Source organism: Anopheles stephensi, chromosome 3 (assembly GCF_013141755.1).
Source record: "Anopheles stephensi strain Indian chromosome 3, UCI_ANSTEP_V1.0, whole genome shotgun sequence".
Lineage (NCBI taxonomy): Eukaryota > Metazoa > Arthropoda > Insecta > Diptera > Culicidae > Anopheles > Anopheles stephensi.
Genome location: NC_050203.1, coordinates 54,011,784 through 54,034,116, shown reverse-complemented (window position 1 = coordinate 54,034,116; position 22,333 = coordinate 54,011,784). Strand labels below are relative to the sequence as shown.

At 44.2% G+C, this 22,333-nt stretch overlaps 1 protein-coding gene across 14 annotated transcripts in view; it reads left to right on the top strand.

Moving 5' to 3' along the window:
* The window catches only part of LOC118513315 (zinc finger protein ush), a 219,569-nt gene that overhangs the window by 161,431 nt on the left and 35,805 nt on the right, over positions 1-22,333 (top strand). The window contains exon 1 of one of the 14 annotated variants that reach the window (XM_036058917.1): positions 6,987-7,523. The exons of 11 other annotated variants lie outside the window; for them this stretch is intronic. In XM_036058917.1, coding sequence (XP_035914810.1) covers positions 7,409-7,523 — 115 coding nt within the window. In that variant the 5' untranslated portion in view covers positions 6,987-7,408. Of the gene's footprint in view, positions 1-6,986; positions 7,524-16,360; positions 16,791-22,333 lie in introns of those variants that run through there. 2 more of the 14 variants (XM_036058903.1, XM_036058915.1) reach the window with 2 other exon arrangements.

Below are 22,333 nucleotides of genomic sequence, written 5' to 3'. Positions count from 1 at the left end.
GTACTTTAGGCCTTACCATCGCCGAGTTTTACATGGTTGAACTGGGCATCAAATCCCGCCAAGAACTCACCGCCCGGTTATCTCGAACTAGTTCCAAGGTAAACTAAGTCAAGGAAGCCATGAATGGTAGGCCAAGTCCTCTTGCGACTATAGAGCCAAGAAAATACTCTCTAAAAGAAGAGTTTCCTCCTAAATCACTTATTGCTCCGTAAACTAAACATTCAAACAAACCAGCAGCCAGCCATTTTCTTTTCCACTCAACTCACTTTCTCATTTATCTGCACAAACAACACGGTCGCTGGTGGTTCTCCGCAAGCCCCATTTAATCGTCCCCAATTGAATCTGCTTACGGGAAGTCGGACGGGGACAATCATTCGCCAAGTGCATCTAAACTATCGCCCCTTATCTCTACGCCTCACCTGCTCCCGAAGACCCGCATTCCAAATCGCCATCCCGAACACACCTCGCCAAACGACAGCGACCGAGGGCTTTGTTTAGTGTTCTACCGTGTGCTGCACACTTATCAACAACGTTTTATCATTTCGTCCGTTCGTGGTGGCGCGCGTATGTAAAACAGGCGCACTAAAGTGACATTTATTTTTTATTTTTGCTTGCTTCGCACGTGGTCCCGCGTTGAATTCAACATTTATTGCTTCACTTATTTTGCGTTCCCTTTACCGGTTTTGTGCTTTACCGCTTCTGGTGCCGTTTTTGTTTTGTTTTCTCAGTTGCCTTCCTTTGGTTGCGCTTATCACAAATAGTGCTTCCCTTTTGCCGCCTTTTGCGTATTTGTAGTGCAGTTTTATATTATTATGTTTTATTTTTATTTGTGTGTGGGTGTGTGTGTGTGTGTGTGGGTGTGAGCTTACAGCGTTTTTTTGTTTAACGGCCTGCACACAATCGCTCCCACATACCCCATTTAAGGTATGCGAAAAGAAAAAAACATAACCTCCCCAAAACAGCACACACACACAAAAAAACACATAAACAGCCCTCTTTGCTGATCGCTTTTATAATATGTACGTATCGCAAATGCGTGTGCAAACCCTTCCGTTCCGTTCCGCGCGGCTCTGTTTTCAACCCAACGCAACAGCGAACATTTACTTCAACAGCAAATGGAGAGGAATAAATTTTAAAACGATAATAATGCCACCTTTTCCCGTCCCGCCCCTAGTGGGCGCGAGCGAATGTGAACGTAAATAATTTTTAAAACAGACCCAAAACTGGTAAGGCGATACCCCAACCACAGGGAGAGCTGATCGTTTGGTGTGTTTTTTGGGGGGGAATATTTTTTAGATGATGTAAAGCGAAACAAACAGGCAAGTGATTAAAAAAGCTTAAAAGCTGTAGCCCAAAAAAATGCTTACTTAAAGCACAAACGATTAAAGGAGCGGTTTGCACAACATATTGATAATTTTTGGCATTTAATTTGACTAACATTAACACTCTGTTTTCTTATGATAAAAGAAGAACTAGAAGTGTTGGCTAAAATTGACAAACTTTTTTTTAATATGAAAAGTTTATCCAAATAATGTAATTATCAATCGCAATTAATTGCAATTAAGCTTTTAATTTAAATTTTTTATTTTTAATATTTTCCTTATGTAATCTTACCTATCGCGCTCAACAGAATACAATGGAGGCGCCTGGTGCCGCGCGGTACGATCGATCTGTGGGCGCGCTACCGTTTGCTAATCGCGAGCCTCGTGCCAGAATTATTGCATTCTCGCTACTCGAAACGAAACGTGATGCCAGAAATGCCTGAAGAAAATAGTTTCGAAACAGATTAAACGGTCGAGTTCATTACGAACTGGCCGGGGCTGGGCTTAGACCACCGTACACACCTTTACCATCGTTTTTTTTTTTTGCTATTTTTGTTTGCCTTTAAAAGCAAGCGTGACTTCCTTTCCATCCATACGATGGTTTTGTAATCTACACCTAGATGCAGGCTAATAGAACTAGCCAAAAGGAGCACAAACAGAACAAAAAATTGCTCGGCAGAAAAAAATGGTTCAAAATTTAAGTAAGTACGTGCCGGCAGCCCTGCACCGTTATAGCTTCGTTTTTTTACCCTGCTTTGGCCGGTTGAATTTTTTTTTGCGTTTGTTTTGTTTTATTTCTGCTTGTTATTTTATAAGCAAAAGGCGCACGATAGTTTTGGCCAGTTTGGTCGGTAAGATAAGCTGCCAGCTCGGAGCAGCCGTCCGTGATCCGTGCTCCCGCTTGCATCGGAATACAGTAACAAACAAAAAGAGCTTTCCGTTTTTCCCGTTGTACAGTCTGCTATCCTGAGCATCAACGCTTTAAACGAGGCTCGAAATGCAATAGTTGTAGTTTGGAGGGAGTTTAGGGATTTATTTTTTTAATTTTATTCGGAATACAGTTCCCACGCTTCGCCTGCTGCCAGTTCTCTACAGCAGGAGTGCATTTTAAGCGTTCCACAGGCACACGGTGCAGTCCTTGTTTGTTCATTTTTTTCCGCAAGTCTATGCATTTTCGTAGGTTGCCCTTGCTTTTATTATGTTGAAACACCGCGAAACAGAGAGAGAAAGAGAGAGCGAGAGTTAAGAGAGGGACAGGGAGTCCTTGGGCTTTAAGTCTTGATGATACCATTTTTTCCTCCGTGTTTCGTTGATCCGTTAAGCAAAATGCAGTCTGGCATACTGCTGCTTTGCTGATAAAACTGCAAACTCCCATCATTTTACTTCACGAAACAACGAACATGCGACAAACAAACAAACACTCACCCAAAACCTGCTTGGCAAGGGGAAAACCGTTGCATTCCTTTACACACGTTTAATGGACCTCAGTTGCAAAGGTTCTGTTGGCTGGCTTCGCTCTAGGAAACGCGTGGAACTGCAACTGAAGCCGCGCCCTTCCTGCCGGTTGTTATACTTTATTTTGGTTCCTTATCGGACCGTTTTGTTGATTCTCAAACAGCCTCACGCAGATCACGTAATGGTTCTAGGAGATGATCAGCCATGAAAGGACACGGCCGGTAGTAAAAGTAAATTTGCTTCAGTTTTTGGTTGTTTTGCAGGCATTTCATCACCATCATTATGGTCATGTGTGCAACATGGGAGTATGCCTTCTCTCTCCACGATTCCCAGTCCTGCCTAAAGCAAGGTTGAACAATCTATCGTCGTTATCAGTGCAGCTGGTTAGCTGTCGGTCACGCAGTGCGTTCCTTATCGTAAACCGGAAACGGTTCGACGATGACTTCTTCCTCTACCGAAATAAATATCCCGGCGATGGAGTGAGAGAAGAACTGTTAAGTAGTCAGGGCACCAGGGCAAGTTTCTAGAGCCCTTATTTTCCTTACTTTACGAACGTTCATTGCATCGGTGCTACTTCATTCACCAAACAGATGAGTTTCAAATGATTGTTTTTCAAAGCTACCTTACATTGCTTTTCCCGTTTTCATGATGATCGATTGGAAATGATTGTACCGCTTGTTGAGAACCCTTCTCGCGTCCACAGATCAATCAAGATGTCCATTGAAGGATTTCACGCTGCCCCTGTACAAACCAGCACAGCAACTGATAATACACTCGAAAACCGTATCGTCCGATAATCAGTGCGACCATCACTAGAATGTTCCCTCCTGGGCAGTATCGCGCGATAACACCTCTGTGTCGATACGTTCGCCCTGTGTTGCATATCGAAGCCTTCGAACGCAAGTCTCCGATAACGGGTACCAACCGTGGCCAACTTTTGATTAGCCAAAGAAACTATGTAATGTGGACCAAGCGTGAAGATGTTTGCTTATCTGTGGTACGACTGGGGGGAATAGATGAAATTGATCTACGAACTGATTACGGGAACCAGAGATAGTGCTGCGTGAACTGTCTGCTGGTACTGGCTCACGCTTATCAATTAGCCCCGTACCGTACGGGTAGCGTTTGATCGTTTATGCATGTGAAGCCTAATCGATCATGCCTGGAGACGATTGTCAAAATGGCAGGATAAGAGCCATGTATAAGGGTTTCGATAGCTCTAGAGCCCTCGATTTGATTTGCTGTGTTGTATGCTTAAACACAGCTCTTTTGAAATATGTTCCAACATGAACACCAATTCATACAAACTTCATACACCAACCTGTAAACCTAGTACCAAAGTACGAAATGTACATAAATGCATCCTATGCATAAATATTCATATCACGCCGAACGCCTGCTTTCGCGCGACCTCTCTTTCTCTCTCTCTCTCTCTCTCTCTCTCTCTCTCTCTCTCTGCTGTCCTCCTAACCGCGTATCTAAAACACTCGCCAGATGCATATTGCACACCAGTGCAGATAACAATCGACCCCGGGACGACGAATCCCGCCAGTATCCAGAGCGAGAATCTTGCCAACCGACCGACCAGTGCAACAACGGCATCAATCTCCGGCACTTCCGTCCACGGTACGATAACGCACCGGTATTACATTCACGCGTCCATACGCCTGCATCAAGTTGCTTGTTTTTCGGGAGGGTGAAAGTAGCCACACGGCGGATGAAGCTCTAGCGTTCTGGGCAACATTGGGGACACTTTGCGCGCGCCACATCCATCGAGACACTTTGAAGCTCCCAGCATCAAGATTACATCTTGTGACTTGCCGTTATGCAGCGTACCGCGCTGGACGATCACAAATTTGCCATCGGTTCACCCGGTACTCCCGGGTCGAGAATCCGCTTTTGCCCGTACGGCTCGTCGTACAATGTCACAGCACGATAGAAGCAGTAGCAGCAGTAGCAGTTGTAGTAGTTGCGCCGCTTATCGTAAGGTTTCATTTCCGGATATGAAGTTTTATCTTGCGCTCTCGTACTGTTTATGTATGTTGTTCGCGTGATACGCGCGGACCCGGGCATCGTTTGTCTCCGCCGGGCAACGGTTCCACAATGCGATCCCTGAAACCGGTTCCAGGCCCGATTCCATCAAGCTTCTCCTTTATTGGGACAAATGTAGCGCCACATTCTCTACATCAAAACTCGGTCGTGTACTTGCGTGTACACTGATGCTGTTTGGTGCCCGTTGCAACCGTTTGCAAACCGTTGGGGCAGGCGGAGCGAGAGTGACCATTGTCGATAAGCGCCGGATAGCGTTCTGACATTTGAATTCTCGGACACTCGGACCGGGATGAGCGTAAGTCACTGTTGTAGCTGAATGGTGCTTAATCGTTGAAAATATCTTCCCAATTTAATCCACACACCAAGACTTTGGAAAACTGATGTTGCCAAAGTGAAATAAATACATAAAATGTGTGTAAATCTTTTACTCAGCGCTATCGTCAGCGCTAATCAACCAATAAGCATACAATCATTAATCAACTCCCAAATGCCAGTGACAGTTGCAGACCCATGTGATTGGAATATTGTTCTCATTATTGAATGACCATCATCGTTCCATTTGCCTCAGAGTTCTCGTGCTTCCGTTCTCGGACTCGAATCTATTCCGCGTTCGTTGTAGCGGCCGGGTCGCAACGAATCCCTAGAAGCAGGGCAGGGTTCGACTCCGTGCGCGGCTTCGTCTTATCTGGTTGCTCCAATCTTTCGTGTCGCTTATCTGGACCGGCCTCTGCTTAAGTGTGTTGCCTTGCCGGGAAAGAAGATTTGAGCATTGGTCTCGCCGGAACACCCAGCCTTGACTCATGCGAGCGAGGCAGAGGGCCAACGGGAGCGCGGACGGGAGCGGTGGAAGTGAAAAGACTGTTAATAACGTTCCATGTTTGACTAGCGATAAAGTTATGATGAACATTTTTCGCTTATCTTCGATATCGCGCCAGTTGACTTGAGCTGGCCCCGACGGAGCCCGTCGATTGAGCGGACGGCGGCGGATCAGGGACGCACGGCACGGAAGTAAGGTGTTCGCGTCCGGTTTCTTTCCTTGTCTTCACTGCTGCTGCTGCTGCCTCGCCCCGTGTGTACACTTTTCGGGTATCGCCTTTTAGTGCCTTATCTAGTGTCCGCCAATGAGTGCTGGTGGCGGTGGTGTGCTACCTACGCGATTGTGGATCGCACATTTCTCGGGGCACCACATGGAAGGAGCGCCCCGGGGACGTAGATATAGACCCCCGATAGTAGAGTACATTTACATACCGGAATGTTGGACCCGGCTGAAGAGGTGGAGGGGACCCAGCCAGTGGATAGAAATCCAATGGGCCAATGTGGCACTGATAAGACGCGCCCGTACATTTCGTATTGGCATTGGTGGTTTAAAAAAAGACGTTCGGAGGATAGGTTTGCGATCACCTACGGTCGGCCGCGCACCGCTTCCATTCGCTGTCTAAGAATATTGATGGGTAGCCAACAAGGATTGGTGCAGGGTGCTGAGGTGTCCAAATATAGCCACATACCCATATCTCTAGCGCTCTCGTTATCGGACGAGCGGATCTAGCGACAACTCTGGCTCTGGCCCTTCAAATCAACAAACCAATCTACACCCTTGTGCTCTCTACCCCGTCGCCGTACAGCCACAGTGCGAGGATGGCTCCTTTCTTATCTTCGCACAATTCGATTGCAGGGTTTTGATCCATGCGATGAAACTTTTGATTCACTCAGGCGAATGTTTTAAAGAAAAACAGGGAATAAAGCAAATTCGATGTTGAGCTTTGCAACCAAATAATGGAATCTTGCAAAGAAGGTGAGTTTCAGTAAGAGGAAATCTGCAATATGGCTGTGGAATTTTGTTTCCAGCTGCGGACTATGGAGTTGTAATTAAAACACTGCGTTGCAATTGTTAACCGCGCTCGAATATGAGTGATAGATTTGGGTCTCGTAAATAGACGATCCCAAGTCATTTTTCAGTTTTGCAGTACGACAGGGCAAAAAATCCACAGCTTATCCAGCCGCATAGCCGCATTGCAAATTTCCTCAAACTGTTTGCCTGGCCCCATTATATGATTGCAAAGCGTCACAGTGGACTTTTGATATTCCACCATTCCAGCTAGAAACATTCCGCTGAGCGATCCATGCTATGGCTCAAAACCCTGTATATCTCAATCCAGGCCGGTTGTAGCGGAAGGTCTCTCACAAGATGTCCATGCCCCGGGTCGTTTGACGCTGTAGTCTTTGCGATATGCAGTGTAAACGGTGGTACGGGTGGTGCCCGGACTCAGTCGCCGTGTGACTCGCGCTGCGATAGCAACGCACTGCCCTGCACAGCTTGTGGCAACGAAGCTTTTTTCGGTACGCTCGTCCAGTGAACGATTTGCATATATCTCGGGAGTGGTTTTCTGTGTGTTTTAATTATGTGTGTGTTTAGATTTTTCAATAATGATGTGCATTTTGAAATCAAAGTGAGCTTACAAATAATTGGTGATAATCAAGCGTTTGCGCAAGTTGAATCGCTAAAGTGAAGTGATTAGCAGTTGGCGAAAAGAGTGATTTGAAGTGTGAAAGTGCTACCGTAATACAGTGAATGTTCGCATATGAACGTGTGTCCAATCTATTGCCATAGCTACCACCGACCAGCGATCGACGGCTGCCAAATGCATCCGAAGCTGTACGAGCTATTACGTTCCCGAAGCACGAGGATCTTGTTGGGTAAGTGCGCAAGATTGCTCTCGAGATCGAGATACCTTCTCAAGAGGATTCGCTTATCACTGGCCTTGATAACGCGTCTCGTGCATCGTTATCAAACGGCTCTACTTTTACAGGGTGGCTAGAGATTTCCGAGCGTAAAACAATTGACATCATTGCTGAGATTTTCGCCCAAGATTTCAGTGGAGCATTATCTTCGATGCTATAACAAGTCTTCTCTCGAGAGCGAGTCTCGGCAAGCTCTTGATTGAAAGTGACAACATTTATCTTTGCCCCACGTTAGCAGGGTAGAAGAGCAGTGTGTGTACTGTAATACACCAGCATAATTCCTGCAACTGCAAACAACACTTTCATGCACGAGCTTCGGTATTCGGAGAAAATACTCGTTCCTATCAGATTATCGTCTTCCCTACGTTCGGTATTATCATACATTCGCTCGGCTTGGATGTTTTTCCAAGCCACTATTTTCCTTTTCTGAAAGGCATTCAATCTTGACACTTATCTCATAGCTATCGTTTTTTTTTTTTTTGCTTTTCGTTTCCCGTTTCCCTGGAAACGGTACCTTCCTGCATGCTGTTAGTCGTTTTGTGAAGTATAAATTTCCATTTCGTTATCTGCAACACCAGATTGGTGACGTTCTGTCAACCCCCGGGTACAATCCTTCTAAATCGGTGAGATGAAGCTCTTGTGATGCCATTGCAGTATCAGTGTCTGACAGAGCGGTAGCTTCCTGGCGAAGAGTTAATGCACCCCAAACCAACCAACCTTCTTCAGACATTCATCTCTTAATATCGGTTGCTTTTTTCGACTTCTTCTTCTTCTTCCTCCTCTCGGGCTACAGTGCTTCCCGTCGCTATCGCTTTCACCCACCTGTTTGCGTAGAATTGCCTTTACATCACAGCGTACGCTATCGCACGGTGACAGATAGCTAGTTATTTTCACCTTATTTTCAGCCACTCCGCTGCACAACACTAGACTGCAATGCAAATAAAAACTGGCACCGCTTGTGTACTGAGCATTCATTGTGCTTGGACACCATAGTCTATTGCGTCCGGTGTAGTGGATTCTATTTGCAAAGGACACCATTATCCAATGTCTGCTTGCCTTCCGTCTATTCGTGCTGGTGGTTCGCTGGTCTGTCCAGCGGCTAGATGTGTGCATCCGCTCCCAAGGGGCACCACAGTTCTTGTGCCCTTTGCGACGAAATGTCTGCGATAAAAGTTCCGAGATAAATCTCGCTATCTTTGGCAAACGTACCAGCATTACTTCTGCCCCATTTGCCTACGGAGACGTGCAGGTCTCGGAGCAGCTGGACAAATACTGTCCACAGCCGTACATGCACCTTGATTTCACACCTTTGCATCACAGGTAGTCTATGCCGGCACTCGAGATGTAATACATTCCTAGCATTATGCCCAAACCTTCTCATTTGTGTCTCCTTAAATACGTTTCTTCTATTCACCCTACAACTCATTCAAGCAATCGATGCAAAGCTACTATTACAATACGACGATAGGAAGAAGAAAACGGGGAAAACATAATGCTTCCGCGAAGTTGTGGAAAACCTTTTGACCGATAACGCACGCCCATCGCTTGCCCGGTGGCGCACGTTTCCCAATGTCCCACAGTCGCAAGCAAATAAGGTACACACGTTTTACAACCCTGACAGTACCACACTGGCCATCGGCATCGACATCTGCCGGATCTTATCTGATCTTATCTGTAACAAACGTTCTGCTGCGAAGGTTTGATAACGGCCCATCGACACGGTTGCACGGTTCGCGTCACACCGGAAGACATTCATCTTTGTACCGTTGTCTGTGCGTAGATATGCGTCTTACAAGTGTAAATAGAACTTTCTTGTGTATGCTCAGCGTGTGATACATGCTTTTGGTATCATTGGCAGGAGCGTGCGTTGTATTTCATTAAAGGGATTCTAGCAACGAGTGATTCCTTAAGCGCCAGTTGCGTTAAACGTGCTCGAAAGATATAAGACATAGATAAGGCCCATTGAATTAAAAAAAAATGAAATTTTTATTTATATTTTTAGGATTACAGCTTGACACCGTGTTGTAAATATGTAATATCAAGATCAAATTTTCTCGGACCGTCATAATTAATTAAAAAAAATTAAATTTCTCTTAATATTGTAACTAAATGTTGTTCATCAAGCACGTTATTTCTTTGTGAAATGATTTTTGTCGTCCTGTGCATAGACTGAATCAATCTAGTCGTCCTGCACATAGATAACCGCCTAAATGTCTGCAAACCGCAGCACATCTTGCAAAGGCTGTCCTCAGTGTGGTCACAAATGGTTGAATAATGTCGAATGAAATATTGCTTATTATTCGATTAAATCCCCCTCCCTCTATCCTGACCATTCAAATTGGCTTACAGGAGCTGCGTAATAATTTTTGGTGTAGCTTTCGCAACGTGTACTGCGAATTGCATACATTTCAGCGTAAATCCCATAGTGTAGAGTCTTTTACCCGGTTTGATTTAAAATTCGAGTCTGTAAATAATGGGTAAGAGACTTGAAAAGGCACCCACCAATGTCAGGCACTATGGCCTGTCATTTTTATTGCACAATGGGATTTCTGTATAGTCAAAACTCGTTTGATAAAAACATTGTGCATTGTTCCTTAATAGTGTTACTAGACCGAGAGTAGAGCTTGATAATATACGTTGTAAGAAGTGATTTGGGGTTTCAACCATTCGAAGGGGCCCACATCTTCATCGTTGGCGAGTTTTGCGACGTCAGCAGATGCCTACAGTCTATTATGAGCCAATATTTCAATTTTCGCTAGGCTACGTTATGCCATCTTATTAGAATCTCTTGTAATGAGTGGATTGGTACATGCAAATCGCTTAGCTACGTGGTTGTACAGCAAGAGAGTTCTATCTAATTCTATTTTAATGTTTTTATATGACACTCACGGTGTCACTGATCTCCTACACGGTTTCTAGAAACCGTATTAGGCAATAACGGACAACATTTACCGAAATTTACAGAACACAGTGTGACACACAAAACATACCAAGGGGAGACCTTATCTTAAATTTAAAAAGTGCATCAACTTAATTTTCATTGAAGCCCGATCATTTCTTTACATCAAAATTACACCAGATTGCTCTCTTCAAGAATTTTCTTTTGATTCAGATATTCTACTCCAATTTTTTACTTCTCGAAACTGTTGATTTATTACAAGAGGCAAACACAGAGAATTTTCCGCAGTACAGCACAGCAACTTCAACTAAAAAAAATCTTAACCAAACCGTCGTTCTTATCCCGTTCTTGTGGACAAATGATTTTTCAAATGAATGAATCCAGCTCAACACCTTAAAAGACTAAGAGCAGCATAAAAAAATGTGCACCTGTTTCAAACTGGCTGTCAAAAAAAACCTCAAACAAAACAAACGAAGCGAACGACTAACCGGCCCCATGTAACACGGCATCACCGCAAGATCAGAAGGTGTGTTAGTGAGCGTGGGACTTTTTTTTGGTTTTTTGTTTTTCATACTACCTTCCACCTTAGTCTGGATGGGTGAGGAAATACGACCCCCATACAACCGGTACCGGTGCGATAGAGAAACACAAGCCAAAACAAAAAACATTCGCACCGGGAAAAATAACTTCACAAGGACAAAGCGTAGGATGTGGGATGAAACAAAAATCCTCGCCTGGAAGAATGGTGTGGGAAAACTCCCAAAAAAAACGCACACACACACACACACACAACCCGGCACGCCGCACACACATAAAAATGGCATCATTTAATCATTCCTTATCGCGTGTCCCCCGCGTGTGCCGGCGGGAAGCTGCACCATGTGGGTAGGGAAAATGCGCAACGGAACGGAAGGGAGCCGAAGTGGGAGCAAATGGTACTCCGGGGATATGAGTTTAAGGCCGCGAAAGCGTCGAACCGGAAACAGGCCAAAAAGTGAGCGAGTTAAAACACACACACACACACACACAAAAAGGAGGCACACGTGGGCAGAAAAAAATGTCCTGCTCCAACGTCACAGATATAACACGGGGGCACGTGCCCAGATGCTGTCCCCCGTGTTTCGATGCTGCAGACCGACGCTAGCTACGATAAGCGTTACCGGTACGCTGGTTTTCCACAGTCCTCTCGCCACACACACACACACACACACCTATGCAGTTCCGCAACGCAGGTTTAATACGCACGCCGAAGAAAAGCCGCGGAAATATCCACTTTAAAGTGTGCTATCGCGTCATTGTTGTAGACGAGGTTGCGGGTGTGGAAGAAGCAAGGAAGAAAAAGGGGAACAAACTATACTTCAACTATTATTTAATCTACTGCTCGCGCACACCTGGACGCTGCCTGGGCATACCGGAACCGGAAGAAACTAAGGTAAAATCGGCCGGATACAGGGACTTACCGAAAACGTGCAACACGAAGTGGAAAGAGGCAAAAAAGGATAGAGCTCATGCTGCTTAAAAAAAAGATGCGATAAGAAACTGTTATGTATAAAGTACTTACTTACTCCGTGGCAGGTCCGTTTTTTTCGCCATTTTTTAATTTTTGTTTGGTTTTCGTTTTGGACAATCCTCCCTCCCACCCCCTTAACTGCGGTCCATCATTATTCCCATCTTTGAAGGGTGGCTGCATATAACGTGCAAGGAACAGGCGTTTGTGGGCGTTCTGTGGATAGATGGCAAAGGCAAAGAAGCGATCAGATGGTCAGTAAGACGGCTGGACCGCGAACGCCCGTTACCGATTAAGTTAGAAAAGGTATTGCTCCTAGCTTTTCTAGCTAAACGCGTTTCTAGCACGTTCAGGTGACAATGATGCCATTTACAGCATCACACCGGCACACCGTTCAACTTTACTGAAGATATAAAAGGGAAACAAAAATAAGTCGATAAGGCAATCCCCGGTGAAGACTCTGAGAAAGGTCGTACTGCTAACTTATTGACCATCTGCTTTATCGGGCACTGGCTCCTATAGGAGAAGCAATGATGCATAAAAAATGTAAAATACCATATCAATTTAGATAGTAAAATTTGGGAAGAAACCAATCCTTACATTTTCTCCTAATAAAATCATAATTCTGTCACATAGCGCCACCTACCGACAAGCAAAGCAATCAAGATTTTATCAACGTCATCGGCTCTTGGGTAATGGGCGTCCCAAAATGTACCTACCAGGCTCATTCCGTAACTCAAAAGGAACGATCGGAACTAGGTTCGAAATTTTGAGCCTAACAATCAATGGAAATGGGAAGAATCTGGGTTAAGGAACAAACCAACCTAAAGCAACGAACCTAGAGAAGGAAAAGAATTTGACCAAAAGAAGATCGATTCTGCCAGGTTCAATCGCGAAGTAAGATCGGACGAAATTGGAATGAACTTATGAAATGAACTTTTTCGAAGCTGATTTAGGTACAAGAAGCTTAAAAAAACCATCAGTGGACACACATTTCTTTACGACACACTCGAGAAAAGCATTGTAAGATTATTCCGCGACTTATCCCCATCCTATAGTTTTGTATGGCACTAGCCCACATAAATCGGAAAAGAATGCCGCTCCAGTGCACCTTGCTCGTGAAACATCATGCAAAGAAGCCGACCGACCGAAATCTATATCAAATCGCCGGCACACCGTCCAAACGGTAGACCGATGCTGCTGCTGCTGCTGCTGCAAGGCGTGCGATAAGGAAACCCGTAAGAAACTGACGACCGCAGCATTCATTGTACTTCCGTAAACTAACGGCCCACGGTGCTGCTAGTAGCAGTAGTAGGCCAGCCAGTAGGTGAGATTTTTTTTGCGGAAAGCGAGAAGACACGGCAAGTTTGCATCCAGGCAAACGCCCATAAACCTTCATAGCGAAGCAAATGCGCTACAAAATGGTGACACAGATAAGGGATGAAAGTTTTTCCTATAAAAATAGCGTTCCTTATCGTTGCCACTTTTTTGGCACGGCACGCCCGCAATGTGTCCCTCCAGCACAGGGATGCATTTGGCTCCTTTCGTGTGCCATTGGAAGCTCTATACCGGAAGGTACAACGACAAAATAAAACGGGAACACATTTAAGGAATGTTTTCTTAAGCTAAATAACAAAAAAAGGTAGGAAGAAAACCGAACGATGCATTTGGCGATGGTTCTCCATCCGATAACGCGTGCATGAAAACTGTGTCCCTTGTGCACTTTAGCTGGATAAGCACGTAAACGATAACGTCTCAATATCGTCAACAATCACAATGAGTGTCTGTCTTGCACCGTATAATAATGCTTTGAAACAATTGCATCGATAATCGATGTCGTTGCTCTTGAATGCCCATGTAAATAAACTTTTTTATGCAAAATATGTCTCAAAGATATATCTAAAACATTTACAATCACACATGTTATCAAGTGACAACAATGTGTACCTAATATTCTTCTTTTATTTCGGCACTACAAGCCCAATAGGATTCATCTTTCTCAAAATCTTCCTACATTTTTTTATAAAAAAATTATTTACAAACATGTCTACAAATAGGAACAACGATGTACAAATTACATTTAAACATTTACTAACAAAGAGTAACGAAGGATTTCAATTATGTGAAAACGAGACGATGTCGAACACGCTGAAATCACGAGGCTAATGCACTGCTGCAGAAGCTGCCAAGTGCCATGTTGTGTTCCAAGGTGTCGAATGCAGGACAGATGATGATGATGACACATTCTTCGCCAGTTTGCTGACGGAGTCTCCAAGATTACCTTTGCGACCACATGTGCAGCAGCATCGGAAAGAAGCATCCTCGGGTTTTGATCGTGTGTCGCCTTGCTGATCGGTACGGTCAGCCTAGCAGCAACTTTTGATGATGATGCTGCGACGCGGTTTGCGTCGAGCGCCGAATGAGAAGAGTGTTTTGGCTTCTTCTAAGCTTTCTTAATGGCGACGGTAGTAAGTCTGTGTTGCTGCCTAGTGTGGTGATGGTGTTGGTGCGGCACGTAATGCGTTGGCATATGATGCCTTTAGCGCCGGCGCCTTGTCTTGATGCAGGGTTTCCCTGAATCTACATTGACGGCTTTGCACACAATTAATGCCGTGGTGTACCGGTTCTTCACAATACCGGCATGTCTGGCGTTGACCGGCATAAGTCACGCTGGTTATTTCGTCTCCTACCTTTATGTAGGATTTTATGGGCCTATTCACCTTCATTCGAATGTGTCTAACGCCCGAGGTAACCCCTGCATATCGCGATGCTAGAGCCCACGTCTCCTTAGTGATCGAAATCACCTCTCCATACTCAGCCAATGCTGCTTTTATCACCCTGTCTGGCATGCCAGGTGTGATATCACGAAGCTTCACAATCGTGGTATCATCCTCCAGGCTGTCGCTATGATCACTGGGTAGCTCTTCCCTTGGTGAGTGAGAAAATGCTTCCCGTCATGCTGATCCACCAGAGCCTGTGCGTCCTCGAGCTTTTGGATGGTAACATACACCGTGCTCTTCACACTTTTTACCTGCACCAGGGTCACTTGTTCCACGCCATTTTTTAAGGTGTCCGTAATAAAATCAAGCGTCTCTTTTTGCGATGGCTTGACTGGCACATTTGAATGATCGATTCGCAAAGTAATTTTCCCATATCTAACCTATGGTTTGTCAATAACACGTCTACACGCTTTGACGTTTCCAGGCGAACTGAGTCCGGCCGTTCCTTAGGCCTCTCTTGTAAAATCTGTCCATCTGTTCGCTCCAGTAAATAGCCACGATTCTATAACACATGAGTAACCGATCTCCATCTATTATAACCTAATTTTCCTTAAGAAACACATTTTGATTACTGGTTACTTCTTCTTCCTTGGCACCTCAACCTCGAGAGGGTTTGGCCTGCCATTTCATAAATTAGTGTTCGAAAAATTGGCTGGCCAACGAGCTTCGAAGTACAGTCAGTCAGCTGACGCATTCTGATTCTTCGACACCCGTTGTGCTCGGTTCTACCTTTACAGCAATTTTTTTGAAAGCCTAATTTTGTTGACATTTTATTTTGATCAAGGGTCTCCCCAGTGGGGCGAATGTAGCTACGAAGTCAGGATTTACTATGCCAAGACGATAGAGAGCATGGATGCCGTTAGAGAAAGACTGCTCGTTACGCTCGTTTTAGGACAGTTCGAATGTGCTATGGTTGGCCAAGATAGAGCCTTCTACCAGGAGTGAGTTTCTCACAAAGGCACCGAAAGTTTCCACAATATGGCCAACGATGAAATAGTCCGAACAGTTAAAAGATTCGCAAAAAAAACATACAATCAGTCTTTCGCACTTGAGAGCATGTTGATAGGCAATTGGAAACCGTTTGCGAACTGTGCGCGTCATTGTGCGCAGAACAGCGGTTTGCAGATAAGTGGGAGTTCGATCAAAGTTTCTAGCAGGGAAAGCCGCCGGCCAATTGAAAGCTTCTGTCACTGCTGCCCAAATAATCGCGCAATTGTTTTCCCGTGCGATCGGTCCGAGTGTTAGTGCAACCGAAGACGTAATGCACGATCGTTCTGGTTCGGGAATAAATTATGGCTAAAGTCTGAATAGATGCCCACCCCCCACTCACGGACACTCATTTTTGCATGTGAGTTACCTTAAATTTAGGTAAAATTTAGGCAAAAATGTGAGAAATAGTTGTAATAATTGTTTATAATAATAAATAAATAGTAAATAAATAATAAATGAATAAATACTTACAATAAAAATATACCCTTTTGGGTAACTCAGTTGCAAAAATGAGTGTCCGTGAGAGGGGGGGGGGGGGGGCATCTATTCAGACTTTAGCCGCATTGGCATTGAGCGGCGCGCACGTGCCTCCAAGGGAGAGCGCTCTCTTACACTGAGAGATGAGAGAGCTTGTTAGTTCCGAATGAACTGCCTATGCACTTTGCGCTCTGCCTATGCGGTTCGCTCTCAGTAACTTGCGTCTGTGCCAGCCAGCCGGCTCAGCGTGCCATAAGCAATGACGATACCGTCGCGATAACATCGTCTGTGATTGTGTCGACGCGTGTCGGCGAAACAGTTAATGTCATCGATTTCAATTCGTGAGGCTTGATTGCGCCGTGAGTGTTAGCATATCTGCACGTGAAGAACCAACAACAACCAGCTCTGGAATATTTCGGCAACGTTAAACACTGAAAGTGAAATAGTGAAGGTCACCGTGGCCAAGAAGTGCATTACTTGACCGATCTATCTGCGCGCACCGCAACAGTAATTGCAGCAACCCGCATCGCTTGGCGTTATTGGCGTACCGGCAGTCGCAGTCATGGATGGTAAGCAAAAAAAAAATAAAGTGGCTAGTTCGTGTGTGATGTTTGCTGTCAAAAAAAAAAGAAATAATTTGCACTAATCACACCAAAGGTGATGTCGTAAAGTTATTTGCAATCTCTGGCAACAAAACGTAGTGCATAGTTGCCATGAAATGTAAAAGTGCGAAACAATCGGTGCGGGGACTATTACTCGCCTCGGAAGATAGTTTCTAAAGCGACCTTGACTTTACAGTAGGTCATGAAGAAGTGAACCGCTCCATGCTTCCTTCCTGCATGGGTGCATGAATATTGGAGTGTGTGTATGTGTGTGTGTGTTTGTATGGGTGCATGGATGCATGGATAATGGTGTATGTGTGTATATATATGTGTGTGTGTGTTTGTATGGGTGCATGGGTGCATGGGTGTTCGGCCACCGGACCGCCCCGTTTCAGTTTTATAGGGAGATTAAAATCTTCCTTCACAATCATTGGAGTGTCATAAGATATTTATCCTTTCCTTGGAAAAAAAAAACTCCTTGCACCTCGTCGATGCTTGGATCGTCGATGGTTAGGCCGAGGCACCCGGCTTTGCTGTACGCCGCCCTACCCTTCCACAACATATTTATGTTTCTTATTCCCGCGCGTGCTTCCACTCTTTGCAGTCTTATCTCTCACATCCACGCATCTATCAGACCGGGCGTCTAGCAGCGACGTCCCCTTAGCTTAAGGCGTCAGCCGTTGTGCATGTGCAACTGGCTGTGGCTGTATGTATGTGTGTTTGAAAGAAAAAAAGGGACACACAAACCAGCGGTAGAATGCACGGCGGCAGCTGATGTGTGCTATATTACAAATTATATTCATACCTTTGGTGGTGCGATTAGTGATGTATTGTTCTTTTTTTTCTGAGCATTGATCAGTTTTACCTCCACTTAAATTGCCTTTTGAATGTATGAAACTTAATAAACTAATCTTTTTATTTTGCATACACAGAATTACGGTTAGGCCGTCAAAATAGTAAGAACAAACTTTTGCGCAAAATTAGGCTGTACTGCCAGTTCTCGCATTGCACGGAATTCAAATTGTAGGGGGTAGTTTGAAGCGGACCGGATGTCTAAATATTGAGTATAAACTAAACTAAACAACGACTAAACAACTAAATAATAAATTTGATGATTTTGAATGTCAAGAAAACGTCAACAATTGAATTCAAAAATCCCCATTAAAAGCATCTTCTAGCATAGATAAAAAAATATCATCAATTCGGAATAAAGAATGTTTAGTTTCTTTAGAATATTTTGAAACTCAGATATGAATTATCAAAACATATAGCAGTTCGCACTCTTAAATTTCATTGGAATTCATTCATCTTTTATATTATCATGGAGGCGCATGGCATCTGACTAACGGAAGAATAGTATAACACTTTTATCATACGATTTTTTTCCCTGCCAAGTCCTTAAGCCTCCCGGTCCCGACAGCAGAAAAACCGGGTTCAAAGGTTCAAGAAAATCAAATGGTTTTCAATCCATTTCCGCCGAGTATCTACATTTCTTCACAAATTCTTCACAGCACTCAAACCGTGCTCATAAATTTAGTGCGGTGAATGATTATCGGCTGTCGTGGTCGCGAAGCTATACAGCGCATAATTGCGTCCTTTGCAAATTGAACACAATGTTCGATAAAGATTTAATGTTTGATTGACGATCGTACTAGTTGCGCGTAAGTTTTGACGCTTGTTTGTGTATTAAAAAAAAAGGCAATTTAACTTGAGGTTTCCTTAAGTCAAACAAGCAACATTCTCGAAATAAGCTATATATAATGATTTTTTTTTGTTTACAATACTTTATATTTAATGGCTTTTTCAGCAACAACGAACGATCAAGTGCTAGTTTATACAGCATGGGATTTACACAACCCTGGAACGTATGAAGTGCAAAGTAAGGCTTCTCTTAACATTGTGGACAATCCAGCGAGCGCCAACGCCTGGAAAACCATCCATTTTTTTTACATGAATTCGAATCCGATAGAGCAATATGAAACCATTGAACGTGGAGCAATTTTCGAGGAACAGTTACCAAATCCGATGATTGCACAGTCAGAATGCGATGAAATCATTGTAGAATGTGACACCTCTGCCGATGAATCCGTAGCGCAAGTTAACCGTCGTACAGTGCTTTCAGACGTAACTGGTAAAACCTTCGAACAGTTTGGCTCTGTGACACCATGTGCGCAATGGGCTAAAGTCAAGATCGCCACTGAATGCCCTAAACGTATTCTACAATGCGCCGACTCCGATGAATCCGGCAATGAGTCCGAACCACCCAAGAAGCAAGAGAAAACAACTGTTTGCTCTGTCGCACCACGCAATGAGTATGACGCCGATTCACCGTGTACTGCGAATGATTCTTTTAATCCAATGGAATTATCGATGGACGGATTCGATCATTCTGTGCAGTTGGAAAAATCTAAAATTCTTCTATTATCTACAGAAATGTGCACTTCCCAGCCTGTGGAGGAAGTTGACAATTCTAATCAAACAGAATCTTCACCGAAAAACCAACACATTCCGTCTCCTTATATGATTGACTCAGATAGGAATGTTCAGGAATGTGACATTCCAGCCACTGCATTCCTGGCAAGTAACAGCCAATTCTTAAAACTGCAATACGGCTTAAAAGATTGTGTTGTGCCATGTTTGATGGAAGGCAGGCAGCTGAAACGCCTAGCCTTAGAAGTAGCAAACAACAGTAAGCGATCACAAAAGCGTTCGAAGCGAAGCTGTAAGCTGCAAAAACGATCCAAATCCGTTTCTGGAAAACAGTGCCCCAAACGTAAATTGAAAAAGTCACGACCATCCAAAGGCCGTAAAGCAGATGCATCACACACGAAAATAGTTGCAGCTATCTCGCACTATGCCGAAAACATTCCACAAATAGCTCAAGAAACTGAAGACATCCTTTCGGATATTTCACCATCATTAGCACAGAAAGATACTAAAGAATTTTCACCCACTCTGTCGCCTACCGATCTTGATGAAATCATAACAACGTATCATTCAGAAAAAGACTGTCCGTTGGACGAACAATTGAAGGGTCCGTTGAATACATCGTCACATGAAGCAACACCACATTTTGCCTTCAACGAAACACTTGCGGATCGATGTAAAAAAGAAATTACAAATGGAGAACAACATGCACAAGCCACAACCAACTTTACTGTCTCAAACCAACCAGCTTCTAGGGCAGCCGGAAAACGTAAAGCCAAGCCTTTAACTGAACAAAATATCACACCGTCCAGCGCAGCTCGTTGTTTGAGAGCGCGCCAAAGTGTCATCAGTGCATGTACTGCCCAAAGTTCAACTTTTACTAAAGGACTGACTTCACCAAACCGCGTCCAAAGCACCAACGCACCAAACACAACTTCGAACAGAGCTAAACGAAGAAGGGCCCCGGCAAATACCAGCATAGCTACTAGTGCCATTACAGTATGTACACCTTTTCTGCCAGTTTGCTCGGTTCCTGGCTATACAGTTTTGAGCAACGACACTGTAGATCCAAGAAAAATTACTGATCTGGATTGGATATACCATGGTTCCCAATTTTGCCTCTACCAAGGTAACGATCATCTACGAAAGAGTGATTATTCTAGCGCCGCTACCACGGATCGTGTGCACCATCAGCCTTGCCGTCAGCGTCACATGTTAGAGCCTACCGCTGCTACATCGAACAATAATGTTACAACAATTCGCGAGGATGAGCCCAACACACACGAAGACACTTTACGAAACGTGAATCAATCTTCACGTGACGAATCGGCTGCATCTACCTCTGCAAGAGTATCTCAATCTTCTTTGGTATCAGATGTCAAAAGCTTCCTTGAAAATGTCCAGTGCGAAAGTGTTCCTCAACCTGTGGCAGCTCAACCAGATTTCATCCCGGTACAAGATGTGATTCAGTATGCGGCTGCCCAGCAAGCTTTGCAAGAAATGTACTTTCCACAATTACGAAACCGTTTTGGCAATACGGCGTCAGGCAGTGCTAATTAAAATGTAAACAAATAAATAATTAGGAAAACCATACAACAGTCCTCAAGCCGTGCATGAATCGTCACAATCTGTCTTGATATCGCAACAGTCCTCTCAACAAGCAGAAGTCATACCGCAAGCTCTACCTTCACGCGTACGCGTAGATTATAGGAGAGAAATACAGTCAGTAAACGAGAAGTCAAAGTGTACGCACGCATTTGAAGAACACCGCAAAGCTCTCACGGTGAAAGACCTCAATCTTCAATGAAAATAATACCCCATTTGCGGTAACGTTTCACAGCAAACGTAAGACTGTCAGCTTGCGGAAGTATCTTAACCTTCCCCAGTAGCAACTGCGGGGTACCCCTTTCGGTTTTTTATCGAAATCAACTCAAGCATATCAAACACATCCTTCAGCTGGAGGTGTTGTCCGTGTTCTCATACCTACATATACTACGGCTATACAACACATTCTGCATCCTGGGCCAAACATTCCTGAATATCGGGGAGCGAAAAGCCCGCCCGAGTGTTCAACAAAATCGGTATTATGGTTATCAAATTAAGCGTTACGAGTTTGAAACTTAGCGTAAGCTTTTGCTCTACCGTTCGTATTACAGTTGCCAAACGGAGGCTCGGTGTTGAGCAAAGCTCTGCCCTCAGCCCATAGCTACGCTAAAGGTTCGGTTTTTAGTGCATTTTTTAGAAGGATTTATATGAAGTATGTTTTGTTTGTGATTTTGTACATAGAATTGTTGCACATGTTTTGCATAACATTCTATCTAACGCCAAAAGCTTGACGAAAGTATAACTCGAAGCCGTAATACCGATCCACTCAATATTTCGATATCAGACTAGGTTTGTTTGAGAGTTTGTCTGTCGGAGACCCGTAAGCATCACCCTAAATATTTGGTTTTTTTTATACAAGTTTCGCTTACTCCTATGACAACTAGCGTGCAGTGCCTTTCTACAATCGTATCAATGCTATTGCCTTAAAGGCTTAACCAAATAATTAGTCTAACAAATGACGGTAAAAAGCAATTGATGAGAATGAAGATGCGCAATGTTAGGATCGAGTGTATTGGTTTAACCAGTTACCCTATTTATACCATTAAGAGATTGATCCTTCCGTATAAACTCAGGTAATTCAGGTGATACCTGAATACCAACAAGATTCTTTTTGCAAATAACATATTATAAAACGGACAGAGCAGCCTTTACCAACGCATTTTTTTGACTTTCGATATTATATCACTCACTGCCACACATTCACATGGCCGTAAGTATCAAGATTCGAATGTATATCCTGTGTCCTTTAACGCGACGCACTGCTAAAGACCGGTTGACCTGGGGGAATAGGTTTCTTCGCTCTTCACAGCACACCGTTGCCCCCGGTGCCGCTTATCTCAGCATTAAAATTCTAATTAAATTATGGATTCCAGTATCCGCTTTATCTCGGGCGGCCACCTCAGCTCGGACATATCTGCTGGATGCTGGATAGTCAAAGCGCAACGCTCGCATCCCCGGGGGACGCAATGGGCCAGAAA